Source organism: Thamnophis sirtalis, unplaced genomic scaffold (assembly GCF_051295495.1).
Source record: "Thamnophis sirtalis isolate CommonGarterSnake01/CBP01778 unplaced genomic scaffold, rThaSir2_p1.2 scaffold_2, whole genome shotgun sequence".
In the NCBI taxonomy this organism is placed as follows: Eukaryota; Metazoa; Chordata; class Lepidosauria; order Squamata; family Natricidae; genus Thamnophis; species Thamnophis sirtalis.
In genome coordinates this window covers 151,119,741-151,137,989 of record NW_028261382.1, presented here as the reverse complement: position 1 = coordinate 151,137,989, position 18,249 = coordinate 151,119,741, and the positions used below count along the sequence as shown (strand labels likewise).

General features: G+C 34.3%; 1 protein-coding gene across 1 annotated transcript in view; it reads left to right on the top strand.

Moving 5' to 3' along the window:
- YES1 (YES proto-oncogene 1, Src family tyrosine kinase) overlaps positions 1-17,906 on the top strand; it is a 65,136-nt gene extending 47,230 nt beyond the window's left edge. Inside the window, exons 9-12 of the mRNA XM_014070102.2 lie at positions 1,756-1,832; positions 10,882-11,035; positions 12,324-12,455; positions 13,170-17,906. Of these exons, the coding sequence (XP_013925577.2) occupies positions 1,756-1,832; positions 10,882-11,035; positions 12,324-12,455; positions 13,170-13,378 (572 nt within the window). The 3' untranslated portion in view covers positions 13,379-17,906. The remainder of the gene's footprint in view (positions 1-1,755; positions 1,833-10,881; positions 11,036-12,323; positions 12,456-13,169) is intronic.
- The last annotated feature ends 343 nt before the right edge of the window (positions 17,907-18,249 follow it).

The window sequence follows — 18,249 nt, the reverse complement described above, 5'->3', positions numbered from 1 at the left end:
ACTAAACTGTATTCTGAGGACTTCAACAGTCACAATGGGAAACTGGAAATGTTTGCTTTTGTTTTCATCTACCTGGAGTTTGTTATTGTAAAGATAAGGAACTATAGATGTTATGAAGCATTATTTAAGGAATAGCTGCATTATAACTTGTTTGAATAAAGTTCAATATAGTTAATATTATGTATCGTACTCAGTTATATATTAAACCACAATTTAATATATATTGATGACAATATATATTGATGACAATGAAAGCAAACACTTTTAGTCATATTTTGTGGAAGAGGAAAGAATCCACAAAAGCACAATGTTTGTGTGATTCATTGGTCCTCCACCAGTGATACACACAGCACAGATATAACTCAGAAGTTGTCTAGATGGCACACAGAGGAAATCATTGGAACTTTATTTACCGTATTTTTCAGAGTATAAGACACACCTTTTCCCTCAAAAAAAGAGGCTAATAATCTAGGTGCGTCATATACTGAATACACCATTTTTGGCCTCCTGAAACCCTGTCCCCTTTGCAAAAATGGTCCTGCATAGTCTTTAGGAGGCTTCCAGAGTGCTCCTGGGGGCTGGGGAGCACAAAAATGGTCCATTTTTGCCCCCCAGCCCCCAGGAACACTCTATAATCCTCTTAAAGGCTATGCATGCCCTTTTTTGGAAAAAAAACAGGCCCGTTTTCATGAAAATCAGGCCATTTTTGCTCATTTTTGCCCCCCCCAGCCCGCAGAAGCACTCTACAAACCTCCTAAAGGCTATGCATGTCCCTTTTATTGACAAAAAGGGTACATTTTTGTGAAAAACGGGCCCTTTTAGGGAGGTCTGCAGAGTGCAAAAACTTTTTTTAAAAAATTTCCCTCTTCAAAATCTTGGTGCATCTTATACTCCAAAAAATATGGCATTTCTTCAAAATTTTATCCTAAATGGGAGCTGTAAGAAACGAATTGATATTATAAATGAAAAAGAGGTTTTTGTCAAGGTGAGATCCAGGGTATTTTACAGATTAATTGATGGGACATAAGATATGAAAGGCTTAAAAACACAGGTAAACCTTGAGTTACAACAGTTTGTATAGTGACCCTTCAAAGCTACAATGGCACTGAAAAAAAGTGATTTAGGACCATTTTTGACACTTACGATCATTAAAGCATCCCTAAGTAATCAAAATTCAGAAACTTGGCAACTGATTCATATTTATGATGGTTGCAATATCCCAGGATCATGTGATAAGCTTTTGTGTCATTCTAACATAGCAGAATCAGGGGAAAGCTAGATTTGCTTAACAACTGTGACACTAATTTAAAAACCACAGTTGAAGCGACACTACTTGACTTCTGCCCGTGGCATAGAAAAATAAATCCAATATTGAATTCATATTTATTTGCATATGTAACTTATGAATAAATAAAAACAAATATACCATACAAATTATGACATCTGCTCTTAGGAGGATGAGGAAACCTCACGTATACAGCCATTATGTTTAAATTGTTGTAAATGTCTGTTAACACTGTCATATATCCAAAGGATTTGTTTAAATATGTTTTATTTTGTACATACCCAAAATTGCTACTAATTCCAAAATACTACATTGTAACCATGTAAGTATTGCTTTTTATAATAGAATTTTATTTTAACTATGCCTGAAGTAAGTGTAGATTTTGAAACTGAACTATTATTGAAGTGTTGTGATACCATTACTATAACTGAATTAAAGAAAACACTGATGGTTTTTGTGTCTTTCTGTAGGAAGCTTACTAGATTTCCTTAAGGAAGGAGAAGGAAAATATTTAAAGCTTCCACAACTGGTTGATATGGCTGCACAGGTACTTATTACTTTAATATTTAATATTGATTACTAAAACATTCCAATATTACAGCCATTGACTAATATAGAAAAGGCTAAAATTGGTTGCCATGCGGTCAAAGGTCTGATTATAACCATAAATCTTCAGGTGGTCCATCTCTATAGGGTTGTGCCTGCATCTTATGACATTTTGGAACATTCTCTGGTTCAGTATTTTTTGTTGAGAAGATTCTGTAAAGCAGAAATTTTTAAAGTTTTTGCCATTACACCTTCCCTTCAGTACAGGGGTCTCCAACCTTGGCAACTTTAAGACTTCTCGGCTTCAACTTCCAGAATTCCTTGAAGTACACAAGTCTTAAAGTTGCCAAGGTTAGAAACCCCTGCCTTAGTATAACTTTAATATACACAACTCCCCTAAAAATCTAAACATCAAAATGAATACAAATGAACAATGAAAACAATACAATGAAACTTTGGGAAAGGTAGAATTTTTTTGTAACAGTGTAACTATAAGGTACTTCACATGTTCCCTGGACATTGTCTGCACCTCCCCAAGGGAATTACCCCTTGGAAAAGACTCAACTAAAGTGTCTGCCCATACTGAACTCCTCAGACTGCCAGTATGGTCAAAGAAAGAAAGTATCCCTGCAGTGGGTAACATGGTGAATCAACATGACAGATAACATGTAAGCAACCTTTTGTTATCAGTTGTGGCTTTGTATGGATTATAAGTGTTGGGCCTTTTTTAGAAATACTTATAAGTAGTGGCAGTAGCAGATAATCATTCCAAGATTGTAGATTTCCAATGAGTGTCTTTACTGCAAAGCTAATAAAACCAACATGAATCCAGTACTCAGTTCCACTGACTACTATGTGCCAATGCAAACCCTATTTATAGTGAAATCAATGTTTTGTATCTTGTGCTCACATGTGCAAGTGCAATGGCTCCCAAATTCTCTCTTTTGGGCAAGTAACATAGTTTCTACTTATTACTCATTATGGGAATACTAGCTGATAACCCGGAGTTGCCCAGGTATTTATTTATTAGAGGAAAATGTCTGGACCAAACATAATTTCTTGATTTTCCCCCTTACCAGAGGGAGCCCCCTTTTGTAGTATTGTGAAGCCATTACCATGGCAACTCCACTGCGGTGTACAGTAGAAGCGATTTTATGGCAGTACAGTATAAGCCATTTGAAGGCACAACAGGCTGTATCATAACAGAATACACCCCGAGGGGTGTTAGGGGTGTGTTACCCCCACAGTATTTGTCTCCAGAGAATAAGTCAGCTGTGTACCAAGTTTGGTTGAAATTGCTCGGGGTGTTCCAGAGTTATGCTTGAACATACACACACACAGCCATTTGTGTGTGTGTGCGTTTGTGTGTGTATAAAATAAAGAATATTAATCTCATTTCATGCTATTTACTTGTAACCTACTATGAACACAATGAATGGGAGAAGAGCTATCTTATCAATGATCACATCAAAATGAGTGAAATAATAGCAGGCTCAAAACTGCTATAATCTAATGTTACAGAATAACGGAAGCCCTTAATATGTGATTCAGCCATTGCAGTAATTGCCCACAAACAACAGGTGGCACAGGCAGTTGTTGTAGTTTGTCAAATAAAAACATTTCAATAAAATAGTGGGAAAACTGCTCTTAAGCAGCAAATGAAAGATGGTAGAGTCAAATCAAATTATTTCATGCTGTCAAGGTAAAAGATAAAAGTCCTTTTCATATTTAAATGGTTGTTTCAATGTGGCTTGTCAAATAAGGGAGGAAAGCTGAAAAAACAATGTTCTCATAAAGACTTTAGAAAATATGTTCAGAATGAAGGTAGAATCAAGACACAGAGTAGCTTTGTACTTAGCTACATAATGTACAATGAGGCAATTCTTTAGAAGCAACTAGTTTGCTTGGAAAGAATATTGGCATATTTTGAAGATGTAACAACTGTCCAGAATATTACTTTAAAGGGTAACCTATGGAATGAAGTGATAGTTAAAGAGTTGAACAGTGGAGACAAGTTGAGACAGCAGCAAATAGTCTTTCCATTGTGGGTGAACTTTGATGCCAGAAAATAGATGTGACAAATTGACATGTAATTTGAGGATTTAAAAAGTATAAAATGTGAGAAATCCACCATCATGTCTTTGAAAGACTGATAATCACCAAATAATTTTAGTGAATATGAAGATTTTTCTTTTTTAAGAACAAAGAAATTGTGAAACTAATTCCACAGAGCAAAACACAGACACTGGCTCTTTACAGCTTTTAGGTAATTCAGATAGCCCACTCTACCTTGTTAAAAAGGCATAGCATTGTTTCCAAAGAAAACTGTCATTTGTACAAAGGTAATCATATGTAACTGGCTAATTTTCCAAGCCATCAATCATAGCATTTGGAATCTTGGATGGTGCATATGGCTTCCACCTGAGAATACTGTAGGGGATTCTTGTCAAGAAAATTATGTTGAAACTTGCTCTTGGCTAAATGCAATAGGTCTGTGCAGATGATCCTGTCCTAACAAAGCTTTGTGATTATCCTTGTGAGCAGAAGAATCACAGGATACACTTACAATAGAACGCCTGTCCAGTTTGGAAAAAAGAATGCATCTGAGAGAGAAACAGGATGCTTTTGAGAATTACTGCAATATAGTATACTGTATATCAATGGTTTTGAACATTCATAAAATGATCATTCCCAAACCATAAAAAATTATGTCAAAGAAACACAATTGCAATATCAAATCCTGTGCCACAGTCCAAATATATCTGAGCATATATGCTACAACAATTCATCTTTAAGGAGGTGAACTACTATTAAAAATGTGCTCTGAAATATACCAGCGCTAGGGTAGACTGCATTAATGGAGTTCCTCTGGGCTAGGCTGGAGTGTAACAGTAAATCCTTTGTGTTTATAGACCTCTGAGGTTATAAATATGAGGAAGGATCATAAAGTTATATTTACCATCACTTTCATAACTGCAAATGTCTCTGAATGAGGCCATTGCTAAACAAAAACTACCTACCCTGTTTCCCCAAAAATAACACCTCCCTGGATAATAAGCCCAACTGGGCTTTTGAGCGCATGAGCTAAAATAAGCCCTCCCCCCAAAATAAGCTCTCCCTGAAAATATTGCAACACAGCAGCAGCCATGAGCTGACCATGCTCACCACCTCCTGCACCTCAAAAATAATAAGACCTCCCCGAAAATAAGACCAAGTGCTTATTTCAGGGGTCAAAAGAAAATAAGACCCAGTCTTATTTTGGGGAAAACACGGTATATGTTTCTTATTCTTTTCCTTTTAATTACAAACTGCCCAGAGTTGCTGAGGAATTGGGCTGTTTCTTTCTTTTTCTTTTAAGTTTTATTGGATTTGTATATATCAGTATCAAGACATGAACAGTATGGCCTCTGGGTATAATTCATTTTGAATTATAGCAATAATAGTAATAACAACAACAACAACAACAACATTAATCAAACTTAGATAATCCTAGTATTAATATATATGTTTGTTTTAGGGTGGTTATTCAATATTTCAATACATATTAATACCATCTTTTAACTTCTAATATTTCCATATAGTTATTACTTATATTCTAATATATAAAAAATATATCTACTAATATTCCCCCTATTTCTTATTTCTACCTCTATTCTAGCTCCTAGTCAGGTCACTATTACTAATTCTAGTATTAATACACATGTTTTTATTAAGACATAGTCCTTCATTATTTGGTTATTCAAAGTCTCAGTACGCCATTCCAGTTCTAATTATCCTATTATTTAAACATACTTAATAATACCATCTTACAACCTCCATTTTTTCTATCTAATTATTGCTTTATATAAAGGTGTGTATTCTTATTTCTACCTTTAATCAGGCCATCATTATATTAGAAAAAAAGTTCCTTTCTATCCATCATCTCTTGCCCATTTTAATACTTCAATTCTTATTCATTTTTTTAGCTTGCCTCCCATACTCCTCTCTTGGATCTTTATCTCTATCAGCATCTGTGTCTTCACCATTCAGTCTGAATATTTCTTCCATCTCTATCCTCCTAAGCTGCCAGGTCTCCAGAGTGTCCACCCACGCCCCTATTTCCCTTTCAAAAGTATTTTCCAGGTTATCCAATTCCATTTTTAAATCTCTTAAAGTACTTTTCCCTTGATTTGTTTCATCAGTCATTATTCTCCTTATCGTCTTCTGCTTCTCATCTTCTTTCTTTATATGCTGGTTTGTCCAGCAAAGTGATTGGACTGTTTCAAAATCAAATAAGTAAAATACAATATTCAACCTTGATTAGTCAATAATAATAGCAGTAGACATATATACCGCTTCATAGGGCTTTCAGCCCTCTCTAAGCGGTTTACAGAGAGTCAGCATATTGCCCCCAACAATCTGGGTCCTCATTTTACCCACCTCAGAAGGATGGAAGGCTGAGTCAACCCTGAGCCGGTGAGATTTGAACCGCTGAACTGCTGATCTAGCAGTAGCCTGCAGTGCTGCATTTAACCACTGCGCCACCTTGGCTCTTAATAAGAAAGAAACGTGGCCAGATGCATAATATTCCACTTGATTGAATGCAAATAAACTCCAACTAGATTGAATCCGGGCTCCCCCATATTTACTACAGTAACTGCATCAGACAAAGGCTAGATTTTCCCTCAAAGACACAAAGATTTAGGTTAGGTTGAAATTATGTTGAAATTTAAAAAGAATGCGCCAAGTAGAATGGACCTCTATGCAATTCGGGCAGAGGGCTCAACTTCTCTCTAAATAACTACTATAAGTAGTTCTCACTCAATGACTATTCGTTTCAGATTGAAGTAGCATCTGGAAGAATATGTTTCAATTCCCCAAACTGTAAAGAAGAAATGCAAATAAATAAGTTTCTTATTCTGAAATAGAATATAGCAGTTAGACTTATATACCGCTTCATAGGGCTTTCAGCCCTCTCTAAGCGGTTTACAGAGTCGGCATATTGCCCCCAACAACAATCCGGGTCCTCATTTTACCCACCTCGGAAGGATGGAAGGCTGAGTCAACCTTGAGCCGGTGAGATTTGAACAGCCGAACTGCAGAACTGCAGTCAGCTGAAGTAGCCTGCAGTGCTGCATTTAACCACTGTGCCACCTCGGCTCTAGAAGTCAATGATGCAACACATACAAACACTTTAAAAGAGAATAAAGCTGAAGCATATGGATAACATCTACATAAATTCCCAAGAAAGTCCCCAGTTATCCAGTAAGATACTATGAGGGCTGATATGAAAAATGTCCCCAAAGTAGAACAGCAGAAGATGGGGTAAATTTATGGTGGAATTCTTCAACTTTCATTTCTATTTTCTCAAGTTTGACCCCACTTTCTTATTTTCACCAAGATCAAATGGCCTGACATAATGTCAAAAATACATGGCTGTTACATTCAAAATAGATATAGGAGAAACTGCCCTTAGATCTTAGGGAGTCAAAGCCAGAGCAGGTATTAAAAATCAGAGAGTAACTGTAAACTTTGCCCCATGAACAAACTTTTGTAGAAGGTAGATATTTACTCTCTGCAATTTGATTTATTTACAATACTTACTCGAAGGGAAATTGATCAAATTAGATGTATCTGAAGGATAAAACAGAGATGGTAAGTAGGCAAGTAACTCCTTGAAGTGAAAACAAGAGCTGAGAATTAATTACCAGTAGTAGGATTTTATCCCTTAAACCTTTGGTTTGCTGAAAGAAGGCCAAGGGATGATAGATTAAGAAGTCAAGTGTTGATGAAGAAAAATACAAAGCAAAAACACAAAAAATAGAAAGAACAAAAGAAAAAAAACAAAAGGAAAAAATGTGAAAAATAATGTAGGGAAAGTCTAAAACAGAAGTTTTTTTTAAATTTTTTTTTATTTTTGTTACATAGACAACACATACCCACAACAATAAAAGAAAACAAAAAACAAAAGAAAACAGAAAAGAACCCCCCCCCCACACACACACAAAAAAACCCATCATCATATACAGCATGTCCTTTGGTTACAAGTGTTTTAACATTTATCATTCTTATACATTTATTATTTCATTTAATAGGTTATAATATACAGTTAGGGTTGCTTTGTTTACCATCCCTTCCTCCTGTTATAACACCACCTTATTTTCCCTTTCTTTTCTCCCTCCCTCCCTTCTCTACTTTCTTCCTTCCTCCTCTCCTTTCCCTTCCTTCTTCCTGTACCTTTCTCCTACTCCTGTTCTTCCTCTTCCCCTTCCTACCCTCTCTCCTCCTCTTTCTCTCCTTTCCATCCTCCTCTCCTTACCTCTTCCTTTTCACTCTCTCTCCCTTCTCTACTTTCTTCCTTCCTCCTCTCCTTCCCCTTCCTTCTTCCCTTACCTCTCCTTTGCTCCTACTCTTCCTCTTTCCCTTTCTACCCTCTCTCCTTCCTTTTCTCTCCCTTCCATCTTCCTTTCCTTTCCCTTTCCTTTCTACCTCCCTCCCTTCTCTACTTTCCTCCTTCCTCCTCTCCTTCCCCTTCCTTCTTCCCGTACCTTTCTCCTACTCTGCTCTTCCCCTTTCCCTTTCTACCCTCTCTCCTCCTCTTTCTCTCCTTTCCATCCTCCTCTCCTTACCTCTTTCTTCTTTCCCCCATCTTCCTTTCATTCTCTCCTCCTCTCTCCCTTTCTTTTTCTATTGTTGTTGGTGTGTCTATTTTAAATCTCAGTTTATGTTTCCTTGGGATGGTACTTCCGCCAACCCAGATATAATTTAGTATCATTTCTTATTCCCTTACCTTTGCTAATCTAATATAAATGTAATAAATCTAATCTAAATCTAATCTATCCTAACTATATTTCCCCCCACAGACACACTTTGTATCTCTCTATTGTATATATATTTATATATTTGATACAACAATAAAAAACACAAAAAACACAACAAACATGTTATAAAAAAGTATATCAGCTGATTACAAAAAGCTTTTGTGCATCTCTTCCATTAATTTATATTAATTCGAATGTCTTAACTCAAATATTTACTATATTAACATCATCATACCTCCACTTTTAGTTGACTACAGTTATTTAAACATCCTTCATCCTTAAATATACCAAGATTCAATCCATAACCACATACTGGCATTTCATTTACTTATTTATAAAATCTTCCATTAACATTAAGTCCTCATATCCTGTTTTAGCTAAACATCCATAATATTTAATACCAAAAATTTCTGATCCTCCATATATATAATTTATTATCATTCTCCTTTATTTAATTATATTCTATATCATAGCATTTTCCCCCTATTAGTTAAGATTTAACTGTATATAGTTTTATTTTATTTTTTTATAATAATTATTATTAATAATCTTTATATATAGTCCAAGATATTTCTAACCTTCCCTTCTCATATCCAATTATTATTTATCATATCAACTCAACATTGTATACATTACTGTCATTATCAATTTTTATTTAACTATACCTATTACAAATGGATTTAACTAAGTTTAGCTAATTTTGAATTATACTCTTCCATCTATCAACCTGTATCTCTCCAATAACAGAACAATGTTATATCTGCTGCCATTTGTGGGTCCAATTCTCCAAACATCTTTATGAACAAGTCCATACGAAGAAATCTTTGCACCTTCTTGTCTGTAGTGCCTCTCATATAATGTTGACGCCCTCTTTTTATTTCCTTTATCAGCTTGTCTTTAATTCTCAGCAGTGGTATCAAATGTTTTGCAAATAGTATTTCATAAACTATAAATTCTTTGATGTTTCCTTCTCCTCCTGCACCCTGTCTTTTGAAGTAGATTTTTTTCTCCATTTAACTCCTCTTCAAACATTCCATTCTTTCCTCCCTCAGAAGTAAACCAATTGACACGAATATCAACAAGTTCAGATTCTTTATCTCCATCATTCTTATTTTGTATTTGAAAAACATCCTCAGTTTTTTCCTCATACTTTGTTGCCAAAAACACCAAATAATCCAATTTTCTCTGAATTCTGTCTTCTGTATCAGACAGCATCTGTAGGGCTGAAAAAATCACTTGAAAAGACGCTTGAATAGACGCCATGTTTATACGCAGTTAGTATTCTTTCTTAAGAGCTCTGAAGTATTTGCAAGTAAAAGCAGACTGAAAGCTGTACAATCTTATCAGATCTTAAGCCAAAACAACCAAGCAATAAAAGTGTCAAGATGTAAACAGCCAAATTATAGTGAATTGGTTTACAGCCCGCTTTCAGAAAATCAGAAGAGGTTGGAGTAATATATCCATTATCCATGTGAATAACATTTAAAAAGTAAGATAACCACCATCCAAAACCATTAAAAAGATCAAAATCGCCGCTAGATTCTTCTATTCTTTAATTTAAATTAGTTTGAATTTTTAAGCAATCCATTTTTCTCTAAACAATAAAATGTTCTTACCAGCTGGAAACACTTTCTCTTTCTTTAGGGCTGTTTGCAGTTTCAATAGCCTTGTGGCTAATCTGGAAGTCACTGGCAAAGAGGGTTTTCCTGGGTCCCCAGAGACTTTGCGAACGTCTCTGGGACCACTGGATCTCCCCCTACCTTTCATTGTCTCTTCGGGACAGCTCCAAAAAAGAACCGTCCAGATGCTCCGGTATAGATGGACATTCAGGAGCAGCCTGAAAGTCCGTCTTCACACTGCTAAGCCCCGCCTTCTCCTAAAACAGAAGTTTTGAGTGGTTACCACGGTGGCAGCCAGAAAGAGAATTTTGGGCAATTCAGTGAAAGCAGACACTTTAAGCATGAACCTCCACCAAAAAAGTTAGCTTGAGAATGTTCTAGAAAATTGCTTTATACAATTGCAACATGCATGTGTAATACACAGAGAACAAAAAGAATAATGTGTAGACTTTTCTAATTTAAGATTTTTTAATTCTGTTCCAAAATAATATTGTTACATGTTATGAAATCTAAACATTGTAAATCTCCTACTGTGTTTGTAACATGTAACTTCAGAATCATTTTCATGATTTTGTATTAAGTATTTCATTGACTGAAGACTGCTTTGTTAATAAGATACTTTTTTTATAAGATTGCTGATGGCATGGCATACATTGAAAGAATGAATTACATTCATAGAGATCTTCGAGCAGCTAATATACTTGTAGGGGATAATCTGGTGTGCAAAATTGCTGACTTTGGATTAGCAAGATTAATAGAAGACAATGAATACACTGCTAGACAAGGTATTTACATATTCTTTATGTACTATCCAGTATATTAAATATTGCTTTATTAATATGTATTATCTGAATTCTTGATTTGTACAATTCAGTTTATGTCTGAAATATTATAGGGTCTCCTGCTTTAGCAGGGGGCTAGACTAGAAGATCTTAAGGTACTTCCAACCCTGTGATTTTATGCTCTATGTTCTAGTTTGACTAAGTGCTTTACTAATTTTAATATTTTCTGAGTTAGCTGAATGTTCTTTATTTTTTCCATTTACTATAGTCACTAGCAATAGAAACTGGATATTCTCTAAAGTGGATTATTCAATACACTGCTATGTTTTCTAAAACAGTTTTCTGAATTTGTTAACTGATTTATTAACAATATAAATTGCCAAAATAAAGCCTTATCTCTTCAAAAGTAAAATTGTTGTTGAACAAGGCTTCATTTTATTATCAAACTTTGCAACATACCATGATTCATATTCAGGGTTATTGGCCAAGCAGTTTATAAGTTAAGTTTACTTTATTGTCATTGTACCTTATACAACAAAAATAAATGCCATTTTCAGTGTATATTATAACAATAAAAATAAAACACAAACACACATCCTTCACATTCTATACAATTGAATTGAAAACCCAATATTGCATTACTATTGCACTATAAAGGAGAAACAGTATAAAGAAACAGTACAATCTGAACTTCAGATTCTAGGCAGGTGCTGAAATTTACAGTTGTCTATGTACATTCTGCAAGTGATTTACATAATAGAAAGAACAATTATGTGCTAGTTTTCCACATACACAGATTAACAATGGCAACTTTTTTTTACAGTAGTTACTAACCTGCATACTAAAATGCATATATTTCCTCCATTATCTGGGTAGAACAACCTCAGCCTTGAGAGGAGTACGATTAAATATATGTTTAATTTGACAGTATTACTCACTTTGTTGTCACCCACGCTCTACTCCCACATGTATTCTTAATTAGACTTTTCTCTTTCAGTATAACAAAGATACTTTTGCAGTTGTTTTCCAGCAGAAAGAGTTCCAATTTCCAGATTAGTTCTTACGTTTAATAGAATGGATGCTATTATAACAATATAAGAGTTATTAAATTATCCTTTCCTATATGAAAGATAGATAGATAGATAGATAGATAGATAGATAGATAGATAGATAGATAGATAGATAGATAGATAGATAATAGGTGAAATAAAGCATTACCAAAATAATTTTAAAAAATGTTAGAAATTATAATATTAAAATGCATTATTTTCAATGTTTATGTATTATCTAGGGGCCAAATTCCCAATTAAATGGACAGCACCTGAGGCTGCACTATATGGTCGGTTTACAATTAAATCTGATGTCTGGTCGTTTGGAATTTTGCTGACAGAGCTTGTAACAAAGGGGCGTGTGCCATACCCAGGTAAAAGGAGGGGGAAATAATTTCTAATGTATTAGTTATATCCTTTCAAAATCTGTTACTTATGCTCAGGGTTATTGACAATCAGTTGTTCTGATGAACTAAATTGTTTTACCTCATACAATACTTAAGAAAACATTACAGTAAATGCAAACTAGTCATGTTACAGAAGCTGCAATTCAATGTTTTAAAAATATAGAGAGACACTATTTTAAAACATCAAATTCACTGTGTTTATAAATAACAGCCATTATGCCAGATCATTTTTACCATAGGTTTTTAAAGAAGTCAAAGCTAACCTTTGATGAGCAAAATAATTGTGGTGTTTATACAAGTATTTTCTTCCTTGTTTCTTTTATTTTCTTTATTTACTTTTTTTCTTTTCTTTCTACTGTTCTCTTGCATCTCTTTGGAGTGTCTCAGATGAGGCACAAAAATACACCGGGAATACAGTGGGAAACAACAATTGGACATACTACATTAAGCCATTATTGTGTTCAGTAATCCAAATATAAATTCTAGTTTCAAATCATAGTTCGACTTTCCCCAAACAAGCTATAATTTTCAATAGTTCAGCAAACCACAATTTAAAAATTCTTTAATGTTATGCATGAATACAACCTATAAATACCCATTCCAAGTAAAGTGTGACAGATTTTTGAAACCATCTTTCAACTTGATAAAATATAAACATTAAAGCTATTCTTTTAATTTTAGGAATGGTCAATCGGGAAGTTTTAGAGCAAGTGGAACGTGGATATAGAATGCCTTGTCCTCAGGGATGCCCAGAATCTCTCCATGAATTAATGAAACTTTGTTGGAAGAAAGATCCCGATGAAAGGCCAACGTTTGAATACATTCAGTCTTTCTTAGAAGATTATTTTACTGCTACGGAACCACAGTACCAGCCTGGAGACAATTTATAAATTGATGGCTTACATCCCATGCACAAACATGCCAAATGTAGAGTACTTTTTTTTAAAAAAAATTCCTTGCTAATTGAAAGAACTCAAAAGAAGGCAAATTGCAATTTGCATGCTCTTGTTAGCTGGCAAACTGGAATTCTGAAATACGGTTGCACAAAACCACTTTTTAAAGTGTTATAATACCTAAATGTATCAATGATATATTTTTCTCCCATATTATATATCAGGGTCCAAAAGAAATACACTGAAAAAAATGGGTGGTAAAATTAACATTGCTATAACAAGTGGAGCTGCTGATTTCTTTTTCTCTTTTTCCTAACATTTAGGTCATTATTAAAGGCAACATCAGCTATTTAAATAAACTTATGAATGGAAATGGTCAAATAATAACAATAACAAAATAGTTTATGGGACCAACAATACTATTATGTTAGAGTTAAGAGGGCTTTAATATAAAGTTTTCTTCTAGGGCCTCATTTCCTAGGGTAGCTCTCAGCAGATGCCAGCACCTGACCAACCTTCTCTGAGCTTAGAAATTAGACTTGATTAGTTTCAGGAATACTGTGGCTGTAGACTAGATAGGAAAATGGAAAAAAATATGGATGAAGAAAATGGTAAATTAACCCTGTATTGTTGCCAAGAATACTATATGGATACGTATGTGAAGACACCAAGAGTTTACTTCAACTCAAAAAACAATTTACTTTTAAAGCAAGTAATTTATGATAAACTTGATTAAATACTAGACCTCAATAATGGAACTGAAAAGCATGTTGCACTGTGCTGAAACTTTATATTACTATACCATAACTGGAAAGTAGCATATTTTATTTCCTACATAGTTCAATTAAGAATGAAATTAACTTCCGAAACCATTAATTCATTTTGTAATTAAGTTACTAGAGTACAATGTTAAACCTGAAACTGCAAAATGCAATCAGAGGGATAAGGTTAAGGTAACATCTTAACCTTCAAGATGTAGTGTTTCAAAGTTCCAATTCTAGTGAAACATGTTCCTTATTTTAATTTTTTTTAGAAGGCACATCTGAAAAAAGAAATAAAGTGGCAAATGCTTATGAAGGTTATCCAATTAAAATGTTCAGGGATTCACTAGATTGCACAGCTTCTCTTTGTTACGTATCTCTGTCAAAGCATTTATGAAAAATACTGTTTAAGATCTGAAAGCGGTGGATCAGATCGAGATCTGAATGAAATGAACTTCTATGTTGGCAGACATAGCTCCCTCATGCTATTCTGGAACATCCTCCAACCCCCACAATATATTTTGATGGAGGTAAAAGATGGAGGGATTCGTGTGAATTGTTTCCCCATTTTTGCAGTTCACAGAGTTGTCAGAATCTGGATTTAGCCAACATAGTAAGTGTTGGGATAATGATAGCTGGACAGTAGCCCATCTTTCTAACAATAAACAGTAATTTACAGTCAACTAGACAATAAATGGTTGCATATTGGTTCATAAAACTCTTCACAAAAGCATCAGTTCAAAAAGCTGTTATTAGAGTGGACTGAATCCATCTCCTTGCATTTCGTGGGAGAAGTTGGACTTTTCATAGACATTATGTATAGCTTTAAACTATAGGAACAGACCTTGCACCTAAGCCAAATTCAGCTAATGATATTAAAACTGCACACATACGTCACTCCTCACGATAGGAGCTATCATAACCTCTATCATATCAAGCAATAAAATCCTCTTGGCATTTTAGAATTTTCCACTCAAAACAAATGTTGCACTTCAAAGCTTTTCTGTGAAAATGATCATTATTGCTATCAGAAAAACCCCACCGACTTTGTTCTGGTGAAACTTAACATATTTTTTAGAGTATAATACGCACCTTTTTCTCTCAAAAAAGAGGCTGAAAATCTGGGTGTGTCTTATACACTGAATACAGCATTTGCCTCCCGAAACCCTGCCCCCTTCACCAAAATGGCTGTGCATAGCCTCTATGAAGCCTTTAAAGAGCTCCTGGAGGCTGGTGGGGGAAGAAATGAGCAAAAAAAGGCCCATTTTTTGCTCAACTTTACCCCCCCCCCCCCAGTCCCCAGGAGCACTCTATAAGCTTCCTAAAGGCTATCCATGCCCCCTCCTTTTTTCTTTTTTTTTACAAAAAACGAGCCTGTTTTGGGGGGAAATGGGCCATTTAATGCTCGTTTTTGGCCCCCACCACCCATCCAGGAGCACTCTGCAAGCCCCCTAAAGGCTATTCATGCCTTTTTTTTCTTTCTTTTTTTGAAAAAAAAAAGGTCTGTTTTCACAAAAAAATGGGCTGTTTTTGGGAGGCTGGCAGAGTGCAAAAACTTCTTTTTTTTTTGCCTCTTTAAAACCTTGGTGCATCTTATCCTCCGAAAAATATTGTATATAAACTTATAAAATTGTGCAATCAAGTGGCATTTTCTTTTCCCATTTATACATCCCATAACTTTGAAATTTTAAAAGGGCTCTGTGTAGCAAATAATACAGGATTGTAATTTCTTTTATATTCTGAAATAGGTAGTGCAGTTGTGTTTATATAATAATGCATATGCCAGAAACCTAGTCTGGTGTTATTTGGATTTTAATTAAAATTGCAACAAATCATTGTAACAAATCTATAGTAAGGAAATTAAAAAACAGTAATTTAAGAAGTTTATTGAAAAAAATATGTATTTTTAAGCGTTATACTTTCCATGTTTGTTTTTCCTTGTTTTATAGTGTATTACCTCAAGATTTTAATGTGAGCAAATAATTCAACACAACACTTTTCTATACATAGTAATACATGTAAAAGTGTGATTATTTTTATAAAACTTGATGTTGAATTTGTTTCACAAGATTGCTTTTAAAGTTCTAATTACAAAATTATTTTTTAAGAAAATAACCTGATAAATTCCAAGTTGCTTTGAAATGAAACAATCCTATATATACTTATCTGGGATTAAGTTTAATTAACTAAATGTAATTGACTCAGCGAGAATTACAAGTTGACATGCATAGCACTGCTCCATTTCTTTTTATATTTCTTGATCTTTAGAGAAGAATCTGAAGTATATTGTTTTATTTTGCATTTGTTAATAGATTTCAACAGTATACATAATACATCATCTTGCAGGTGCCATGATTCACCTATTGCCCTAGAAATATTAGAAATTGTTTTAGTCCTTTCTCTGTATAGGTTTGCATATCAAAATAAGCCAAAGCAAGCATGCTTTATTATTGCATGGATACTGCAATACTATCAGTATAAGCTAAGCAAATCAAGAAATGTCCAATATTGATTTATTTAATCTTGCTAAGTGAATAACAAGCTCAGGATCACAAATCAAGAATTTGAAATCAGAAATTATTCCTGATTTGCATTTTTGCCTAATGAAAATATAAAGCAGTCAAAGATCCTGGCCTAGAAGCAATTAAATAAAGCATGATTAAGTTCTCTTGATTTGTTTAACTGGTATCTAATAGCAGAAGGAGTAAGCCAGAGAGTGTGCTTTCTTTCCCACAAAGTCTCTTTCCCCTGTATGAAACTGGAATGCTATTTCTTTAAAATGCACTGTCATCTTCCATTAAATATTGGAAAACACTAATCATTACATGTGCATAAGGCACTTTGTTATATTTGCTAATATTGTAAATGTGTGCATAAGGCACTTTGTTACTTTACAAACACAATTGATATGCATACATCTCATGGTCTTTGGGATTAAGTGTCTCTGTTTAGAAATGTTGGTGGATACTGTATGATGGGCTCTCACAAAAAAAACCTTAAGAAGATGAAGTATGTTTCCTCAATCTTGAAGACAAGTGAAGGGTAGACAAGGAGCTGCCTGTGACAATGTAATTCCAAGTACAGATCTTGGAATTTCCTCTTCCTCAGCTATGTGATCTGTTGGTTAACTGTTGGGAAAGTACTGTAGCCCCCTTTTGTCTGGGTGGTAATTTTCCTACTAAATTAATTGTCCTTTATTGGACAGAGCAATAAGCACAATTTCTGCACATTTTCAGTTTGAAATAAAGGGAGCCACAATTTTCTGATATGGCTCCTAGTTTTGTTGGAAATTTCAATGGGAAAGTCCAATATAACCTCACATTATTTTTTGTGAATTTTATTCCATGCCTTCTCACAATCTTATTCCTCTGTCAATACTGTACAGCATGACCCAGCATCTCCAGGAACATTGTATTTTTTTTAAAGTAGAATTACTAGAACAATTTTCAGAATATAAATGCAAATTTATTACATTTCCAATTCCTATGTTTATTGGATTTTCAGCACTTCCTGTACTGTAATCATTGTTAATCAGTTCAGAATGATTTTTATATTGTATTGAAAACTATTGTGTAACATTTCTGATAGAAACTGTAGTGCAAGCCTTGTGTATCAGTTTTGTTGCAGCTACATTGTGTGGTAACCTTTTGTTTGGTTTTCCTATCATACTATATTGACAAGCTTAAATATTTTTAATATTTTATTACTTTTGCATAATTAAACTTCCCAAAGCTTAATAAATTAGTGCACCTTCTGTTACTAAAGCAGAAAAAATGATTAATATTGTATGGGAATTGGGACAGAATAGCTTTTTTTCAGCAACTCTTATAAGTGCATCCCCAACACTATGCTTGTAGCATGATACATGTTAACATTGTAACATCCCTCTAAATTTGTTATGGAGCCCAAAATAGTATTTATCAGCTGTAAAATAGAAACTGGTACTCAGGACACTTGTCCTTCCAAAAGTTTCAACAATTTAAAATTCTAAAATTCTAAAATATATTTACAATAGTAAATTTATTACATTTTCAATTCCTATGTTTATTGGATTTTCAGCACTTCCAGTACTGTAATCATTGTTAATACAATAGTAAATTATATTTT